Here is a 20966-nt window from a genome sequence, read left to right as displayed (position 1 = left end):
CAATATTTTCTCAGGAGCGCTAAACTAAAACATAGGCAATGGTTTCTGATAAGAGTACAATAGGGCATGAGGTTCTAGGGCCCTGCATAACAATGCAGAGGTATTCTGCTGACTCAGCCTAGCAACTAGGCCAGACTGGTCCTAATAGCTATAACCCAGTGGTTCCCAAACTTTAACAACCTGTGAACCCTTTTCACTAAAATGTCTAGTCTCGCGAACCCCCTCCTAAAAATGAATATTTCCAGGGATTTTCTCCTTTACCTGAGTATAAACTGTAAAAGCAGTGATCTTGGAAATATGAAATTTGTTTTTATGACATGCTTATTACACTATTTATTATTAATTATTATTTATCATTACAGTATTTTATTACATTATGAAAACGGCAACACTCTTCCAAGATCTCACTTTTGTAGCTTGTATCACTTTGAATAAGCCTATTATACAACAAGGCTCCTATGTTTCATCAAGGAGTATCAGATGTGAAACAGCATGAAGGTATTTAAGAAGCCAACTCAAAGAGTTCTTCCTACACAAGCATTCAGGTATTGAGCAGTCCAGGCAAACAATGCACGTTACAACAAAGCTTAAACTTGTTCTTCATAATAATTTTTAAAACAATACTAGCTGCCTATTTAATTTTAAAAATAGCAAAAAATATCCACCTCCCTTTCCATTTCTTATAAGGAGTCTTGAAGTTTAAATCTCCTGAGTGTGATAGATATGCTTGCTTTGATCTGCTTAGCTCTTAGAAGTTCAGGGGCTCTGGGCTGCCTGGGGTCCATAGGGACAGCTCTGTCCGCCATTAGGGAATTTTTCCCCAAGAACCCCCTGTAACATTTCATGAACCCCAGTTTGGGAACCACTGCTATAACCCAAGCGTATAAAAGGTTGAGAGTCTCTCTGAGGCAGGAGGGAGGTAGGGGGAGAGATAGAGGGGTCAATCTGCTGGTAGAAACCCTAGGAAGCTCAGGTTGAGGTTTATTATTTATATCACAGAGCACATACAGGCCCCAAACAAAATGGAAGCACCACTGTACATACACACAGAAAAAGTTCCTGTCCTGAACAGCTTACAATCACAGAATCATAGAAATGAAACCTGGAAGGGACCTCAAGAAGTCATCCAGTCCAGCCCCCTGCGCTGAGGCAGGACCAATTAAACTTAGAGCATCCCTGACAGATGTTTGTTGTTAACCTATGGCTCTTGACCTGATTTATGACATAGGAAGCTTTTAGGCTAATATATATTAGTACGTGTTTTTAACAGGAAAGAGTAAAAATCAACATCGCTGAAAGGCACATGGAGGAACATAGAGTATAATGAGCAATATGCACGTTCGGACAAACAAAGGTAACTGCAAAGAAGCAAAAACAAGTTAAAATTGTAGCTTTGGGAAGATTTGGGGGGTACTTGTGTCCAGGGAACTAACCACACTGACTTACTGAAAGTACTGGGAATGGGGCTGATGCAAATAGCATAGGTCAGCCTTGGAAGGTTAATTATGGATAGCTGGGATATCATAAGAACATAAGAATGGCCCTACTGGGTCAGACCAAGGGTCCATCTAGCCCAGTATCCTGTCTTCCGACAGTGGCCTGGTCCAGAGGGAATGAACAGAACATGTAATCATCAAATGATCCATCCCCTGTCCACATCTTTCCTAAAGTGCAGCACCCAGAATTGGACACTGCTCCAGCTGAGTCCTCACCAGTGCCAAGCAGAGTGGGACAATGACCTCCCAGGTCTTACATACGACATTCCTGTTAATATACCCCAGAACGATATTAGCCTTTTTTGCAACTGCATCATACTGTTGGCTGAACAGGCCTAAACAGGCAAGACAGACAAAGGGCGAGAGACAGAGAATATTCTACAGATCCCTAAAACTGAAGCACAAGGAGATTAAGTAACTTGCCCAAGATCACAGAGTGGAGCTTTCACAGATCCAGGGAAAGAACCCAGATCTCCTGAGTCCCAAAGCTGTGCCTTAGCCACAAAACCATCCCTCCTCTGAACTGAGGGAGCGTTAGCCCTATTACTTAAAGAAAACCACAAAGAGATGGCACATTTGGACAACATACGTGCAGTGTGTTAGGAGCACAGAAAAGCTCACAAAAAAATGATCCTAGGAAGGGGTCCGAAAGGCAAAGATGACGGGCTATGGGACACTGAGGATGCATCTCTAGATTGCCTGTTCAGATCCAATCTGAGCTGGTGGTGAGCAGCACTGGATCTGCTTGCTTGCTTGCATGAAGTGAGTTAGACAGTCTCAGGGTAGTTCCTAGCACATCACAAAACCCACCAGAAATGAACATTCCCTGTTTTCAATAACAAATATAAATTGCATAGGAAAACCATTCAGACATTCTGCAAAATAAAGTGGTCATTATCAGTGTTCCCTTTAATTTTTTAAGTCCATGTGCAAAATGAATTTTGTTATGTGCACCAATATGGAGGCGATGTGTGACACAACAAAATTCATATGGTGGGGGGTGGGGCTGAGGGGTTCCGAGTGTGGAAGGGGGCTCAGGCCTAGAGCAGACGGTTGGAGTGTGGGGGGATGAGGGCTCTGGCTGGGGGTGTGGGCTCTGGGGTGGGGTGCGGGCTGCCCTGGGGCTGTAGTGGGGAGACAGGACTCCCCCCAGCCCTCTCTCACAGCAGCAGCTGGGGCCAGCGGAAGGGACACCTCTCCCCGCCACCGCAGGTCCGTGATTTGGCTGGTGGGGAGAGGTGTCTCTCCCCGCTGCAGCCCTGAGTCCCTGCGTGGGGCTTAATAGGCAGCTGCATGGCCACGCGGCTTAGAGGGAACTTAGGTTGTTATGCTAGTACCACCGAGTCTCCGGCTATTTGAGTGCGTGAGATGGCCCCTAGAAGCCATGGGAGAGGTTACTGTAGAGGTACATGCACAACACATTGCAAGGAGAACTAACAGGATTTTAAAATATGATTCACTCTCAGAGACCTATTTCCTCAGAGTCTATCATGGAAAAGATGACATTGCAGCAAAGTGCAGAACTGCTCCCATCTCAATTAAATCTTTGTTCTGGATGGCAACTTCTAGTTTTGCTTGGAGTACCATCTAGTGGCAAGAGATTACAAGAGACTCATCACTGCTCTGAGCCTGTTCACAGGCTGAAAGAGCGAATCACCTTTCAAACTGATTATTTATATAAAGCCAGCCATGTGGTAGGCACTTTGACTCTCTTAGTGTATTATCATTACCTTTGATTTAGCAAGGCAAAAATAGAGGGCACATAACTGGTACACTTGGACAGTGTCCTGATCTAGGTCCTTACCCCATCTTAAAGAAAAACGACTCCTATTTGTAGACATATTAAATAAATCGATAAAGGGCAGCCTTTCCTGTGCACAATGCACCCAACAAACAGGAGCACTAACATCAGGACCAGGACACCATTTTATTAAATCTACTTAGCTTCCAAAGCAGGGCAACCGGTTATTGTGCACACGGGGAAAGTCACAGCAGCAGGAATAAATGGGGAAAAGGGAAAGACGAAGCACTTCCTCAGAGCAGTTCTCAGGACGTGGGGGAAGGCTGTTTTCCCGCGTACTGTATCAACCTCTGGCAACCTCTTATTTATTTTCTTTCCATTAGAATAAAAGCTCCCATACTAAGACTCTAGACCGTGCCAATTATCTACAATTACAAAAGCAAAATGCCATTCACCCAAGTCACCCTCCTGCCTAGAAGCAGGTCCTAATCAAACACTACCACCCCTGTACGTCAGTCTGCTCCTCAGCTCCTTTACTTCTCTTCAAAGGCCAGATGAAACAAACGTCCCCCCGCAGCATGCCACCACGTACAGAACCCTCCACCACGCCATGCCCACCATGTGTTCTGCTCCTGAGCTGAGCTGGCCAGGAGAGGACCACTGATGGAGCACATTCACTCACGGGGAGAGAAAGGATCAGGAAGGCCCCCGGCCCCTCTTGCCAGCCCATCAGCGCAGCTCTGTGTGTTCAGAATGAAGGCCCAGCTAGCAGAAAGGGCGGCTGGGCTGTGGGCCTGTGGAAGCGACATGGGGAGAGGAAGGAAAGGAGGCCTACAGTCTCCTTGTATAAACGGTTCAACATCAGGCTATATCACCTGCTGGTTTTTCTCCCCATTGCAGGCTTTACACCCAGTGCAGCTTGCCTCAAGCCCAGTGGCTGCTCATGTTTGACTGATGCCCCCTTCTCATGCTCAGCACAGCTTCTGACTCTGTGGCTTACCAGATACAGATGATCAAAAATCAGAGATGGTTTGTCCATCTGCCCCAGGATAAGCAGCATTTCATTGTCTATAAATTCCTTGAATTCTTTCAAGTTGCAATTCATCTGCTTCTCCAGCTCATTTCGTATCTGGGGGGCAGAAAATGACAAAGTATGCCACTTAGGAAATGGCAGCATACCACCTAGATGGTGGGCTGTGCAGAATGAAAGGAGAGTGCCAATAAATTATACATCCATCCATTAGAGAGCGAGAGAGACTACAGTCCGCAGAGAAGTACATAAATGCTTTCAGAGACAAATAACCTCAGTAAAAGATCATGTGAGGCCCCAAATTCAGGCTTTGTAAATAAAGCTTCATGCAAAACCCAATATGAACACAAAAACTATTATGGTATTTTTCATCCTGAAGCATTCCCTTGAAGTGCTGAACACCCAGCACTGTGCTAGCACTGGAGAAACCAAAGCAAAACCCACTAGAAACAAGAAGTAAAAAACAGCAGCATCATTGTGAAAAGGGAATTAGATCTTTTAAAGTCTCTCACTTGTAAGGTGGCAGGTAGGAAACATTTGTAAGGTATATAGATTTTCTTCTTTATCCCCTCCCTTTAAAAGCCAAACCTACCCCAGCTTTCTGCATTACAACACTACATGGGAATAACTCTACTAAAACAGAAGAATCTGAGCATTTTCGGGGCAGCCGAAGAAGAAATGCTGGCAACCAATTTGTAGGGCTTTTACCACGGCACAAAGCTCCAGGCAAGTCCACACTCAGGGTACATTGTGGGTCAGTTTCCAGGTATCCTTATACCTTGGACCCCTATAGGAGCTCCCATTGGAGTATTTCAATCACTTGTTGTAAGGACTCTAAAAGCCCACTGTGAGGTTGATGTTATCCTATTTTACAGATGAGAAAACTGAGGGGCAGAGAACAGAAGACTTATCCAAGGACATGGAGTAAATCTTGTAAGTTCAGATGGAAATATATATCCTGAGGGTCCTGACTCCCAGTCTTCTCTGACCCTTACCCAGTGCTACCTCCCATACTCTGGACAATGACAGGAACCGAGTGGTCACAGGCCAGCAAATGGTAGGTTTTGCTTACTTCCTTGGAGGTCACATTTTCCAGGTCTTTGCTCATCATGATACTTCGGAGTTTGGCTTTAATGAACCGCTCTGTTCTTTCCCCCTCAGTTGGCCTGCAAAGGAAAATTAAAGGAACTATCTTGACAGGCATTTCACTGGGGCAGAAGGCCTCAGCGATGCTCTCTCGGTATAATGATACCCTTACATGGAGAAGGGATGGGAAGGATTCAAGTTAATTAAACTGACACTGATGACAGAGGAAAACTTTACAAAATTATGTAAGAACTGAAAGGAGATCAAACTATTGGAGAAATGAAAGGGAAAACGTGGGATTTCTGAAGTGAACAAAGACATTCAAAATAAAACTCAGAACTGACTTGTCAACAAACAACGCTGGGGAATCGGGGCGTGTCGACTCCAGGTCCTGCATCGTGTTCCACTCATTGATGCAACTCTGGTCCGAACTGATGCAGCTTTCATAGTACGTGGCCCAGACCAGAGCCATTCCACCTGGGAAGTAATTGTACCTCCGTGCGACCTCACAAGCTTTGTGGAGGATCTGCAGGGCAGACCTACATGTTTCAAAAGCAAAGAAGGGGAGAATCTGAGCATCATAGGGAGTAAGAGCACACAGCAGTCCAGGGCCCTAGAGATTTTCAGCTGAGACTTATTTTCAACTTAGTTTGTTATGGTTTGGGGGGTTTTTTTTGTTTGTTTTTTTGACAGCAGAAGGTTTGCTTTTTCCAATTTCAGATAGAGGTGTCACAAACACTAAACAGTATGGTTTGGATGCCATCTCAAGATCTGGTTACCACTCAACACAGGACGAAATTCACCCCATGCAAGAGACCAGCACAAGGCCTATGCACCACTTGTGTCCCGCTGAGACTTAATCATTAGCTAACTTAAAAACTCAGACAAAAACCGTAAGAATGTGGACACTTCAAACCACTCTACCAAGGAGTCGAAAGGCACATTTTACAGCATTCCTAGCCTCTGGCACACACCAAGAACAGAGCCCAGATTGGGTAATTTGTTTTTGCAAATTATAGCATTTAACTTTAAAAAAAATCCTTCAGTTCTGTAGATGTTATTACACTGAACACATTGACCACATCAGAAGCTGCTAACCGGAGGGGCAGAGTTTTAAAATGGCAGTAACAAGGGGTTTGTTTGTTTGTGTACCAAATAATCCCTAAAATTACATCTTCTTCCATATCCACATTGTTTCCCTATTAAATGTTACAAGAGCTCAGATTTCATAAACTCCAGCGCTGCCAGCATAATGTATGTGCTAAAATCTATGCAATTTGTTATATATCGGAACAAGTCCCTTAAAAATCACCACCGTTAAAGGCAATCTGTGGTCAGAGCAGTCAGGGATTTCATGATATTCAAATATCCCCATTTTGCTGTTTTGGGATGTGTGTATGTGGGTGAGTGTGATTATAAGAGCTCAGCCAACATAATCAAAGCGGCGAAGTGAAACCCTGGGCTTCATGGAAAGTTATCAGACAGCAGGAACACCAGGGCAACACTGCAGCAACAAAGAGCACTGGAAATTCCACGAGATTGGCAAGAGATCCGGAGATGCCCTCTTCAGCTAGTTACAAAAATACAGAGAGAGCCAGCATGGGGTTTGCAGCCTGGTCAATTTCATGTTCAACTCGGGTCTCATATTGAATAATCTTATTCACGTCATTTCCCTCAGTGCATATACTAGAGAGTGTATAGTTGCTCTGAACAGAAGAACGTAATTTACATCAGGAAAATGGCACAGCACGCTCCTTACTCCTTTCAGCATACCTACCTGCTGAGACAACCAGCTTTCTAGACATGGAATTTTTTTCTTAAGGTACTAAATAACAGCTATGTAAAAGGCTAAATGCAGGTTTGTTTGTTTAAAAAAAAAAACTAATATAAATGATCTTTTTTTTTTTTTTAGTAAAACTAAATCACCAATATACATACCACATAGCTTGCACAGAAACTGGTTTGAAGATATGCATCTTCCCTGCAGTGCTCACACTAAATCCACTAACAGAGAGAGAAGGAAAAGTCATACAGTGCCCCTTTTTGCATTAGATCCTCCATTGAGCAAACCACCACTGTTTTCCTGCTAAGACAGTAATGCCCATGCTGCAAGGCAAAACAAGTCATAGCCATTGCAGTACGTGTGGGCTGGCATTGACAGTTCACCAAAATCAGAAATGGGAATTTATGCAACCTGATTATCTAACACAGCTCTTAATGTCCTTGCAAACAAGAATGTGAAGGGAAAAGTTTATCTGCAATTACCAGTAATTAAAATATTGCGTATTTGTTTACTTACAGAAATCACTAAAAAGATCTAACACATTCTATCACATAGCACAAAGGTAGAAATAAGCAAAAATAAATGATCAATTAAATGGACTGAAGTGAAAGAACCTAAATTTGAATTTTCTTTAACTTTAAAAATGAGGACACTCTTAAAACAGCCCGCTAACTGGGCAAAATAAATCAACTCTAATATCCTCTGAGCTCTAACCTGAGCTATTATGATCTTGCTCTCTCTGACACTCAAATTCCTCCTTCTAGACATTAAAATGTTTTTGTTTCGTACCCATCTCCATCAAGATGTATCTTGGTATCACTCCACAGGCGCAGGACCATCCCGATAGTGCAGCTTTTACTACCATGGAAAAGGAAAGAAGTGACAGCATTCAATGCTATTGTTATAAGGAATTCAAATGCAGGACACAATAAGGTTACTTTCTACTGTTAATTCCCAGTAGATTCTGAATACGATGTATCTTTATTTAAAAACCTCACCTTCCTCTCTAGCAACTCTCACTGCAACCTCTATGCTTATACATACAGTGTCTAAACACACACTGTACAGCCATGCATGAAAATCTTCAGGGCTGCTGTGACAGCAGTGTGCTGTTTTTCAGGAATGGAGTAGCAACTTTTTAGAAGCAACGGTTACAAATTCCATCTCTTTCCCTCTCCCGCAAGGAGTCGTGTATCCTATCATAGGCCACTGCTGACCTTTACTTCATCTTCCCCACTAAAAGCCCCAAAGAGGGACAATTCCCTAAATGAGTGGCACATACACAGCAGGCATTCCAGCCCATCTGGCACCCGTGTGTCCAGTTGTCTGGACGCACAGACCTCCGCCCACCAGTGCTAGGTACAAATCAGGCACGCAGGATCCTTAATGGGCAGTTTGTGAGGTTTTCATTGAATCACTTTGACTGGAAGAAGGGTTTAAGGGGGTCTTATGAGTTTACCTAATCCAAAAAAGTACTTCAGTATGAAAGAAGAAATCTGTCCAGAAAACTAGACCATGATGTGGACCAGACACTTTTAACTGGTAAATAATTAAGCTGCCAAGATATTAAACTTTTAAAGGAAATGAGCATGCATGCAGCAGCCAGTTTGTAAAGAATTCAGAATGATTTTTTTTTTAAATCATAACCATTGATACAACAGACCAAAGCAGCCAACCGGCTAATTTCAATGCACATGTGGGCAGTGCGCACTTCAGAGCCTTCCAAGAAAACGGGTGTATCAGTACGAAGGCCCCATGCTAGTAACTCAGAATGGTGACAGCCACGGACTCTCATTCCAGCCTCAACACTGGATCCAGGGGGGCTTAGGTAAAACTGCCATTACTGACTGACACTGGTTTGTACTGAAAGGTTTTCTTTAATCTAATCTACAAAGACATAAGGTCCTTAGTCCCTCCTGTGCCGTTGACACATGGGGCACACCAGTTCCTCCACTGATGATGGTCACTCATTAGCTGTGGTACTTCTTCCCAGGTGATGCCAACACATTTAATTCCCTCTTGTCACTGTCTTCTGCCAGTTCTTCTTTGGCCTTCCTCGCTTTCTCTTCCCTCCCTTGGGTACCCAATTCAATGCTTGCTGAGCATGGCTCCCGGCTCCCATCTCCCATACGATGTACATGTCCCTGCCACCTGAGCTTCTTTCTTTGATGATCTTTTCTACCTGTGCTGCTCTGTCAGCTCCCTGACGCTCGCAGGGATCATTGTAAATGAAGACAACGCCCTACCCAGAATTCAGGGCTGCTCTGGGATATCTGCCAGAGCTATTTCCCAGGTTACCCCCTCATTTTGCACTAGTAACCACCAGTAGAAATTATTTCAAAACCAGTCCATCTTAGTTTTGGACAAGACGTAGCAAATATTCCTGGACTTTCTATAACGCAGACTAACGTTCCATTCTGTAGTGCTGGGTTAGGAGCTCCTCTACCCCTCTGACAGCACTTAACAGCAGTGGGAAGTGTAGCACCAAACCAACTAAGAAAGAACTTCATAACCAGGCACGGCCAGTGGGTTTACTGTCAATGAAAACATTGTCTTACTGTATATTATATTAGTATATATACTTCCTCCCAACACACATCTACTCTCTTCACTTATAGTACAGAAAAATCCACTCTGATTTATTAGAGGACAAGAGAAAACATTTTAAAAAACCCTACATTTTGGCTACTCCTTAGGCATAGTCAAGTGTAACATGATAGAGGGCTAGTGGTCTGAATACAGAACTAGGAGCCTAGAAGTCCTGACTCTCTACCACACACTCTGCCTGTGTCCTTGGGCAAGTAATGACCTCTCTGCCTCTGTTTCTTCATCTATAAAACAGGGAGAGCATGAGGATTCTGAGGGTTACTTCATATTTTATGGGGCTTTGGAAGTATTAAGCACTCTTATCAGGAGATGGGTTTGTATCCCAGACAGAACAGAGAACTCAAATTTGGGAAAAGCTTGACATAAATCCCTGATCTCTCACCGGTTTGGGTTTGTTTGTCCTTTGCAGGAGCTTTATGCTATTTAGAAATTCATGCAGATCTATCACTGTCCAGCTCCAAGACATGAACAACATTTTGGGCCTGATTTGAAAAAGCGGCCTCCAGTTTTGCAGCTCTAAGTAGCTGCAGACATGTTTTGGGGCCATTAGACATCTGGCTGCAGATCAGTCAGATGTCACAGTGCTATAAAAGGACTGTGCATACAGTACTTTGCCCTGAGCTGTTTGCAGTGCTGCAATGCAGCCAAAGACTTGAAGGCCTTTGCAACATCAGGTCCTTCACCTTTATGGGAATCAGGTGACTTTACAGAGAGAGCGTCCTGTTCAAGCAACACCGTGGCACATGAGAAGTCTCCCAGACATACCTTTCTTTGCTAGAAAAGTCCACTCCCAGTAAAATGTTTTCTTCTGTGTCTTGCCGCCCACTGCTATACACGACCACCATGTATCTGACTCGATCTGTCCACATGCTTTCCAAGCGCACAGCCTAAAACAGGGCAACACAGCTCTGCAAACCTGCTGTCAATGATCATTATTGCCATTACTGTTAGAGTTCACTATCTGTATTGCAGTTGGGCCCAAAGGCCCCAGTCAGCATAGGGCTCCATGGCGTTAGCTGCTGCAGAAACACATAGGAAGACACAGTCCATCCTCTCCTTCCACACATTTAGCGCTAGTTTAACCAAAAGTCTATAGGAGGGGAGGGAAGGGGCACAGTGGGAGTGCAGTTTCTTTGCCTAGATTACCAGCCCCCATTCTGAAACTTGTTACAAGATGAAGTCTGAGGGGAAAATAAACTGGGATTTTTTAAAAATGTAGGTTAAGTAGGGAAGTTGATAAAAGTATCAATCTTGCACTGGATTGGGGTATAGGAAGGTACTAAGAGGACTCTTCCATCTTTCCCTTTTATGATTCTTACACTGCAGTGTCGCAGTGACCCTACCTGGGGTAATTCAGGAGGCCTTTCCCTTCTGATGTGACATTTCATATCCTCTACAGATGTGTGGCTGTCTGCATTACTCAAACAGGCAGGGTTTTAATAAAACCCTTCTTTAAAAGGGAAGCATGGCCCTGTTAGAAATACCAGTGATCATGGTGCTATTTTACAGAGCTATTTCATACTCCTCCAGCTGAAAGAAGGGCAGAAACTGCAGACCCTCTTACCAATTTGATTCTGTCCTCACAGCGCAGAAGGTTGATCATCACTTGAAGGTGCTGGGGCAAGTCACCTGCAGAGATGATTGGGAAATAATCAACAGATGTTGCTATGGTCCCTTCTTAGTGCACTAAACTGTGCATGTCCTGATGTATAGAGAAACTTAAATTCCTGTAAGTAGAGAATATTTGGGAAGCCATCCAAGCCTCATACTCTCAGAGAATTCTTAAGATGATAACGACAGAACTGAATTTCCCTGGATACAAGACTAATTGGTCTGTCATGAGACCTGGACACTTTGGCATTTGGCAGGCATTAGAGACATAATGAAAGCCTCTGCCACTGGTTCAAATTATAACCAATAAGATTTGTCTCATAGCTACCACATCCTGCACTGAACAGTAAGATTTGTGGGCAAGGGATTGGGAAGGAGGGGAGAATGGGGAAACTAAAGATTCCTGAAAGATTAAGGCTATAATAAATAAATACATTTGTGAATTTCATACAAGTCAATGGGCCTGAGACTGTGGGCCTAACTCAGGGCATTTTTCTTTTGAACACAATAGGAATGTTGCATGTGTGAAGGCTGTAGGACTGGACCCGGCAGAGGTTACAGGAACATTTTACCCATGCGCAGTTAGTACCATTCATGCAATAGCATACTTGGAATCTACAGAAGCAGACACATTCCTGTTCGGTAAAAATGGGTTATAGGATGAAGTCATACATGTGAAAATAAAACAAGACCCTGTCTAATAATGTGATAATGCAAGCATAACTTTCTATACAAGATACAGTTCCTCCCATAGGATACTTGCTGGGCATATGAAATTGCTGACAGTCTGAGAAACCAAAAGCCAGGCTTGGCATTCAAACATGCTCTTTGTTATTCTGGTGTGTTTACTAAGCAGACATACAGTACCACACTGTGCCTTTCCCACATGCTTCTTCACGCAACGTGCCCTGATGGCGATTTTTTTTAAGCTAACCACTTATTCCAAAGCTGTCAAAGACAGAAGGCATAAAAATACAGCGCAATGGGGCTCAGTCTCTTTAACCCTATGTATATTTACCAGTCTTAGTGTACTTTTAATTTAAATTCTCTACCGTCTCTTCTCTCCCTTTTAGCACACTGGAAACAATCAGAATCTATACATGTTCTTAAAATGTTATACATGTTTATGAGCTATGTCTAGATGTAGCATCTAAATTAGAATTTCCTGCCTAAAGCCAAGAAAGGAAATATATGGAGCTAAGAGGCATGGATATCCTAGGCCCCAATCCCATAAGGAGCTCCTCACCTCTGCACTCACTTGGAGATCTTTGCAAGCGTGGGGCCTGAACTGTGTTCTTAAGATTGTGCTTGTGTTTGTCTTGATTAAGCTGGACATCACAGGAAAATGGGGTTTATTCAAGTTTATGTAAGGCTACAATAACCAAAATATTAAGTGAGGGCTTTAAAAGAACCCTGAGGTGTGGAGATTTTTGGTAACTATTCCTGGTCTATTTCTCGATTTCAACAATTATTCCTTAGCCGAAAGCACTACAGACTGCTTCACACTAAAGCAGCTTGAAGCGGGCTAGTCACCTGTCTTTTGTGGTGTGAACCTCACTAAGCAGTATCCTTGCATTAGTCTCCATTAAATAAATATGATGGAAATGTGGCCAGAAGTCATTCTTCCCCTTCCCTCCAAAACTGGCCAGCTGAATTAACAGAGTAAAGGAGCTGCCATCCCCTGAAACATCAGGCATTGGCCACTGGAATGGCTAGTCGGAGTCGCTGGTAAATGCTATGCTCCTTTTAGATTGAATCCTAAGGGTGCACATGCCAAAGGCGGCATGCTGATCAGCGAATAAGGCTTCACAGTTCCATTCAGCACTGTGTTACGCCCATGGTTCATTTGGGGACTTTATGCGCTGTGCAAAAGCCTTCGTTCTGCCTACTCAAACCCTTATGTGAGCTGGCCCCTGCGCATGGCTCAGATTGGTTACACATCAAAGACAGTAAAAGAGAGAGTAACCTGCAGCTCTGGTAACCCTTGCCCATGACCTGTTTTCACTGGGTGACGTAATTTTGCCATTAGCTTTTTTCCATTTTCCATCTACAACAACAGAGTCAATTATTTTTATTTCAAAGGGTAATTGTTAAAACTGGCTTTTTGCAACAGCCCAGTGACAAAAACTAGAGTGGACAAATCTGCAGAAGGGAGTGGGGTTGTTTTGTTGTTGTTGCTTTTTATTATTTTTATTATACGTCTATCATGCGTTCCCGCTAGCACTCCAGTTATCTTTCTTATTAAAAGTCAAGATTATAACATAGCATAAAAATATAGAAACCATTACTGATGAGCTATTTTTTCAAGGTAGGGACAACAAAATTTATTGATTTAACTAAAAATTACTTCTTTAAACATAGTAACTATGTATTTATTTGGCTTAGGATGTTTAGATGGGATAAAATCTTACCTGATATACAAAAATTCAGTAATGAATTCAACATGATTTCCATCTCAGGCCCTGATTCAGCAAGGCTTATGTCTAATTTTAAGCACTATATTCGACTTCAAAAGGATTACTCGTGCACTTAAAGTGATGCCCATGCTTACGGACCTGCCAGGAATCAGGGCCTGCAGCAGAGCTAGTCCCCAGGCAGCCTCAGCAACACAGCTGGCCTGCAGCAGCTGCCTGATAGCCATGCGACCTGAATGACTGCCGAGGCCAGCAGGCTGGCTCTTAAGCCAGCAACCGCGGCAGCTCCCTGGCTTCTCAACGCTCATGCCCGCCGCTGTGCCTGCGCTTGTGCTACCCTGTTCCTGCTGCTCCTGCCTTGCACCCAGCCTTGCCTCTGGCCTGTCCCTGCCTTGAGCCCCTCCTTGCCTGACACCCTGCTCGCTCCAGTTCCTGATCTCTGGTTTTAACCCTGGCTCTGGCTCCTCACTACGGACTCTGACTCAACCACCTGGCTCTGGTAGCCAGTTCCTGATCTCCCGTTTTGATCCTGACTCTGGCAACTGACTACGGCTCTGACTCCAGCCACTAGGCCTGCTGCACACGCCGGCCACTAGGCTACAGCACCCTCGTCCTGGTCAGCTGACAAGTACCTTACTGAACCAGGGCTTCAGTGCCCACAAAACAGATGATAAAATCACTGCTCAAGAAAAGGGAACAGCCCAGTGTAATGGGTTCATCTTTTTGCTATGCAAAGAGAGGGGAACGCAAAGCAGGTTTAGTCAAACTAGTAAAGCGGAAGGAATAGACATTTCTTCTCACAAGAAGGCTGAAAACATGGATGGCATTTCAAAAGAACCTCATACGGCCCAGCAGATTTTCCTCAAAGGCCCTAGACTAAAGGACACTGTGCTGACTATTATGATGTTCATAGCGAACTATTCTCTAGTTCAGTGAGTGACAATTACAAGAGAATTACAGACATTTAAATGGGGACACGGCACTCATATGTTCCAGTTCAACTTCTTCCAACATAAGTGGGGTGGAAATCTGGTTTTACTCAGTGGTTTACACAATGGCCCACACTCTAATGCCGAGGGGGAGTCTCCCACTTCCCCGCTTGCACTATTAGTCTGTCACCGGGCACAACACAAGCAAATGCAAGAAAGTATTTCGATAAGTGATTTAATCAATAACCTGCATTCTTGTGAGGATGCTGCAGACTCCGCTGGCCTTGTGGACTGTTTCCCTGTTGTAAGAAAAGCGCTGCTCCTTTCACCATGAAAAAGCTCTCACTTAAGCTGGAAAACAAAAGACACAGGAAATCAACCCAAAGAAAACATGAACAAAACACTCTCAGGGTCAGGATACATTTAGATGGAAAGTCCCAAGCTTCAGACATTACAGGGTATAACGTCTGACATTACAACCCAGCAACCGCACTGTTTAAAAACATGGGAGTTCCATCTGGAGGGTATGTCATTTTTTAACCGGATTACAATGCTTGGTCACTACAAGAGTTATCTGCATGAGTTCTTACAGAGCTGGAAGTAAATTTCCATGTAATTATACAACATCATTTGATTATGAAACTCTACAAATTAAAAATAGCAATTGTAAGAACTCTGCCACTAAGATGGTATGGTACTATGTAAAGTGCTGAGCCAATCATTATTTCCACGGCACACATTTCTTAGGAATGGAAAAAAAAAAAAAAAAACAAGAAACTGAAATTATACACCATTTTTTTAAGTTACAAGAGGGCTAAAAAAAAAATCCTTTCTAAATGAAAACTGTACAAGTCAAACAAAACTGCTTGGAAACATCACCAATAAAGAATGGCTTATTTGCTTCCCGTGAGCCTGGCCCTGCAGTCCTCGTGCGTGTAACGCTTCCGCTGACAGCAGGCCAGGCCCCAATATGTGCAAAGATGCGAGTGTATTTCCCCAAGATTGAGAGGAACGTGGATCTGAGAACATAACTAACAAAATCAGTAGTTACAGTAAGAGTCAGCTCAAGTCTAATTACACGGTATCAGGATGTACTGGGGAGCATTTGCCATTTGTGTCAGTGTCCATTTCTAAAGTTAGCATTTCCCACAACACTGAAAATCAGTATCTACTAAGCTATTTTTTGGTTACCGCAGTTACCACTCACATTGCATTTCTTCTAAAGAGCGAGACATCTAGTAATGATCTTTACAAGGCAGGTCCTTCATTTTAGACCCAAATTTGCCTCCATCTCATACCATAGAACCTGAGGTTCTCATCTTTCTTTATTATTGTCCATTGTCTACTAAGCTAAAACACTGCATTATGAGACTGGGACTGGAGGAAATTATTTATGCTACAGAAATCAACCCCACTCAGGTCAAAGCTCCCTGCACTATCTGCCCTATTTTTTTCCTTGGCCTCATTTTGGGTCTTTGTCCCTGGGGAGGAGCTCACACTCTACTGCTCAATTCTAAGACATGGAATTATGGCATTCCGCTTCTTCCCTCTCTGGGAACCCCTTCTTTCCAGGTGCATGGGGGCTGCCCAGACTAGTTCAATCAGGTTTAAATCTTCATTTTTGATTGGTTTGAAAGTTGGCGAAAATTCTGTCACTTAAGGTTTCCAAGGTTATGTTTCTCAGAGCAGTAAGTGAGATCCTTACGGCATGGTTATACTCTGAAAAGTGACCGAAGTCAGCATTTCTACATTTACTCTCACAGTGACTCCGTATCACACTCGTTCAATTTACTAGTAAAACAAAGTTTTTCCTAACTGCTAGCCATACAAATTGTGCCTGGGATCTGAAACTCAAGCTGTGATCTTTCTGACTTGTACACCACCAGGAAGAGATTCTGCAATCGGAATTTAGTTAATTCCATTCATCATGTGTGCATCACAGAAGAATACAGCTCTCTCTCCCATAACTGCATTGGTTCTGCTGCACTAATGGGAGAGTAAAGCAGTAAAAAGGGCAGAGAGTTATAGAAGAATAGCATCACTAACATGAACAGCTCTGACTCTGAATATGTTCTGGGAGCAGATCTGCTGAGTAACGTACCACCTTTATAGTCATGCTTCTGACTGTAACTCATCCTCCTCCAGTTGTACATAAGAGGAAAGAACTGTTAAAATAACCTACAGCTAAATACTTAGCAGTGGCCTTGTCTCGAGAAACTTGGGAAATAGTCTCCGAATCAAACTCCTTTACATTTCCCTTTGGAAAATGGGAAATGTACACAGTACAATATAATTTACCCCTAATCAAACAATTACTATGAAATCTCTATTTGAGACAAAGATAAACTGATGAAGACAGTACTCTATCCCCACATTAGTAATTATAGCTCTGGGTGGGTCATCTTTGTCTGATATTTCCCTCTGCTGTAGTGATGGCAGTCAATCCATCTCTTACAATAAAGAGGAGAATTTCCAGTTGCAGGGAAATGAGCATATTGCATTATCTAATGTTTGTGAGATCATCCTGCATTTCAGGACCAACGTGAAGTCATAGTAAAAGGGCAATGATTTTTGTGGCCATGTATTCATCTACATGAAAATGAAGGTGGAGAAGTCAAACAACTCATTGAACGCAAGAAATTAAAAAAAAAAAAAAAAAACATGCACATTTCTCGGACAGTGGGCCCAACCTCACAAAAGACAACTCTCTGAAAAGCAGACAGTACATATTTCCCTACCACTAACGGATCTCATGTCCCCACATCATCCTTTTCTATAGTGGCTTTCAAATATCCAGCGATCCAATACATCAGCATGTCAAAGCTCCCCTTTGTGAAAGCTCTTATTTTAGGAGTTTTATTAAAATGCGAATGCTGTCCAACGCTATCCCAAAGATACACTCTAAGAACATGGGCTTTCTGCAAAAGAGATTTTTCTGTACTTTCTAACATTTCATGCAACTGTTCCGGAATACAGCTAACAAATGAAAACAAAAGAAAGAAAAAAAAAGAATATTCCAACTCATTTCTACATTGGTTCTTAAAAAGCAGCACATTTTTTCAATCATGTTATTTTGATAAAAGCAACAAAACTCGTTTCCGGACCTCAGTTACCATTATCTCTGCAAGACAAAGACGATTTTTTAGACATTTCAGTAAAATATATCTTTAAAAAACCCCCACAAAACACAAAACAATACCCCCCCCCACTACACAACAAACCCTAACCCGCTGACCCTGAGCAGCCCTGGCAATGCTCTAGCGAGCGACATTTGGTAGCAGAATAAAAACCAGTGGCATGTACATACTAATTTGGACTGGATTTCTTTGAACAGCAGAAGCACTGTGCTGGCCCAAGAGACAGGCAGAAGTCAGTAAAACCAAAAAGATTCATAACCAACTGTTAAACTCACATCCTTTTGCTTCTAAACCCTTAAAAAAAAAAAGAAAGAAAGAAAGATAGATAGATAGACCGCATAGTCTGTGAGGAGCAGAGAAATCTCTTGTGCGTTGATGCTACCCAGGAACTGGATGACTTTTAGAGAACACTCTGTCTTCCACTGATATCCTGGCTTGAAAAAGCACTTGTCCTAACATATCCTGATGAAAGAGGGCCATTCAAAGGGGGAAAAAACAGCTGAAGCTTGTTTAATCACTTCCCTCCTACAGACTTTTTTTTTCCCCTTGCACACTCTGGAAGCAACACAGCACATATCAGAAAATGCAAAGCAAAACAGCTGGGCTCCAAATAAACTCCAAATTCATTTGGACATCACTAGATAAAAAGTGCCACATTGACTGATGACTATTTGTTTTTAATAACAATACACTGCATACCAATACAGCAATGTAGCTATAAGTGAAGCATCAATTTAAGCCTTTCCTTGCTTACAGTATGGGTACCAAAGTTTGCTTCATTCTTTTACAGGGTGAAGCATGAGTAACTGAGATACTAGTAAAATGAAGCCTTTCAGACAGTTTAGTATTGTTGTTTGTTCGCAGCTGGTCACAACCAAAGTCGCTGAAGAAGGCATCTTACAAATCCTTGACTAATTGTCCAGGGTTTTTCTACAGGCATGAACCATAATCACATGCTTACATTTAGCAAGTACCACTGAGTTAACCAAAGGAAGAAGATGCTTCTGTACATTTTTTGCCCCGCTCAACTAGGAAACACACCAGGCAGAAAACAACCCCCTTTCCCCCCCCACACCTCCCCTACCCCTCAAATTCTCACCAATTCTGTCCCTTTCCAAGAGGAGTCACTTCAGACTCTGGACTAAATGCAATGCTCAGAGCCCAAGTGACATTTGAGGGGCAGGGAGCGTTTTGAGGGAGTCAGGAAATTTGGGTTCTATACCCAGCTCTGTCACTGACCTCCAGCATTTGACCTCAGGAAATTCACTCCTCTCTCTGTGCCCCAGCTTCTCGGTCTGTTATTGGGGTATAAGAATATGACCCTACTCACAGAGGTGTGAGGCGACATTGACTAGTGTCTGTAAAATGCATTGAGAGCCCCACCGTGAAGATGCTGCCATGTCATGTATTACAATTGGTAACCTTCTCCGTCAGGAAAGTGGGGGTTCTCCAGCCCTCATGGCAAAGAACCTTGTGACATGGTGGCCCGTATCCTGCTCTAAAGTCACAAGAGCTCAAATCCAGGGTAATTCCAGCAAGTTCAAGTCAGCAAAGCTATTCCAGATCTACACCAGAGGGGGAGCCGTATGTGTCCCATTGTTTACAAGCGTGAGGACTTGCAGGTCCAAGTTCTGTAGTTTCTGTGATATTTATGCTACTTTGCCCTCCTTGTACAGGGCCTTTATCCATACATTTCAAAGCATTTTACAAACCTGTAAAGTAGGATCATCCTCATGTTGCAAGTGGGGAAACTGAGGCACAGAGGGCCAGTTGCTTAAACTACAGAAACAAAGCAACTCAGTACTTTTGCCTCAGTTTCTCCCGACTTACAGTCCTCGGCTCTAACCACTGACCCACACTGCCAGTCACATTTTACAGAAAAATATTTACTGCTGTTTGAAAAAGTTACTCACAAGGACATGGCTGCAGACACACTGCAATTACATTCCAGTTGTTTAAAGAGACAATTTGTGGTGCTTCTGATCATTTCAAAACCTGTCTCCTATGGCCCCAAATATAAAAAAAAGCAGTTTAAATCTTTTAAAAATACCTCGTCTTTGACGTCACGACAAAACGCATGTTACTGAATGGGCGTCCCAGCTGGAAGCATAGCCCAATTGCGTAACGTTCCCTGACATGCTCATTTTGACATCATGCCTCAGGCAGTGGTGCACAGTGGGCACAAAACGTGCATGCTTAGGGTACTTTAGTTCTCTGTTTTCTAAAGGGAAAGCTCACATACTGGTAATGGCTGTGCATTACAGGATACAGCACAACACCGTATCTTCAACTCCCTTCATCTCGCAGTAAATGTCCACACACAGCAGAGAGGTCATTTCATTCAGGAAGGAGAGGCACCTCCAGGGTAGAAAGCAGCAGCGCCGTAACAGTTTAGGACAGGAAGTAGAAAAACGTATCGAACTGAAACTGCAGGAGGAATTTAAGACGGCGGAACGTAATCACCAGAGTTTACGTTTGCCCAGGATAGTCTGACTCTTGCTAAAAGTGCCATGGGATCTTTAATGAACGTAATGGTCAGGGACTTCATTTTGAAGTCTCACTGCAATAAAGCATATTAGCATCACAGAGCCTCCTGGGGCAGGATGAACTGATTATCACTGCATTTGCGGCTGATCACATCTAATGAGTACATTGAGGGCAGCTGGAGTTCAGATTCAGTTACTCAGAATTGTGGTCCAAGCTAGTCTCTAGAAGAATACTAGAAATTCTGAGTCTCAAACTTTATTTTCCCAATTTCTGAACTATCGCGGCAGACTTCCTTCCACACCTTCTGGCTAAGCATTACCATCCTCCTCCCCGCAGAGACTGCATGCTCTGGCCACAGGAAATGGAGAGAGAGGAGCTTTGTTCCACTGGATAGGAAACTGCAGGGGAGAAATCACACATAACTAACCTTCCAGCTCCTTGCTCACCCGGTCAGCAATTCTCTCCCATTGTTCTGGGTCCTGGCTACAGCACCACTGAAGGAACGGCGCTCACTGAGCCTCCCTCAAGTTAAGGTCTGTAAATGACGGCTAATTGGCTCTCTTATTTAGGGTGTCAGCTTCCGTGAAGGAGCCTGTATTCTGGATGTCCCTAACAGTTTCAGGGCCTCCTCCCAAATTTGAGCCC

General features: G+C 43.3%; 1 protein-coding gene across 5 annotated transcripts in view; it reads right to left on the bottom strand.

The window, feature by feature from the left end:
* The window catches only part of SSH1 (slingshot protein phosphatase 1), a 58216-nt gene that overhangs the window by 12914 nt on the left and 24336 nt on the right, over positions 1-20966 (bottom strand). Inside the window, exons 1-9 of one of the 5 annotated variants that reach the window (XM_034790676.1) lie at positions 18110-18214; positions 14945-15048; positions 11308-11372; positions 10509-10630; positions 7926-7994; positions 7292-7357; positions 5698-5892; positions 5340-5433; positions 4238-4366 (exon numbers count right to left, since the gene is read on the bottom strand). In XM_034790676.1, coding sequence (XP_034646567.1) covers positions 4238-4366; positions 5340-5433; positions 5698-5892; positions 7292-7357; positions 7926-7994; positions 10509-10630; positions 11308-11372; positions 14945-15029 — 825 coding nt within the window. In that variant the 5' untranslated portion in view covers positions 15030-15048; positions 18110-18214. Of the gene's footprint in view, positions 1-4237; positions 4367-5339; positions 5434-5697; positions 5893-7291; positions 7358-7850; positions 7995-10508; positions 10631-11307; positions 11373-14944; positions 15049-18004; positions 18215-20966 lie in introns of those variants that run through there. The other 4 variants (XM_034790674.1, XM_034790675.1, XM_034790677.1 and 1 more) reach the window with 4 other exon arrangements.

Source organism: Trachemys scripta, chromosome 15 (assembly GCF_013100865.1).
Source record: "Trachemys scripta elegans isolate TJP31775 chromosome 15, CAS_Tse_1.0, whole genome shotgun sequence".
Classification (NCBI taxonomy): domain Eukaryota; kingdom Metazoa; phylum Chordata; order Testudines; family Emydidae; genus Trachemys; species Trachemys scripta.
The sequence above is the reverse complement of the archived record's forward strand: the minus strand, read 5'-3'. Positions and strand labels throughout refer to the sequence as shown.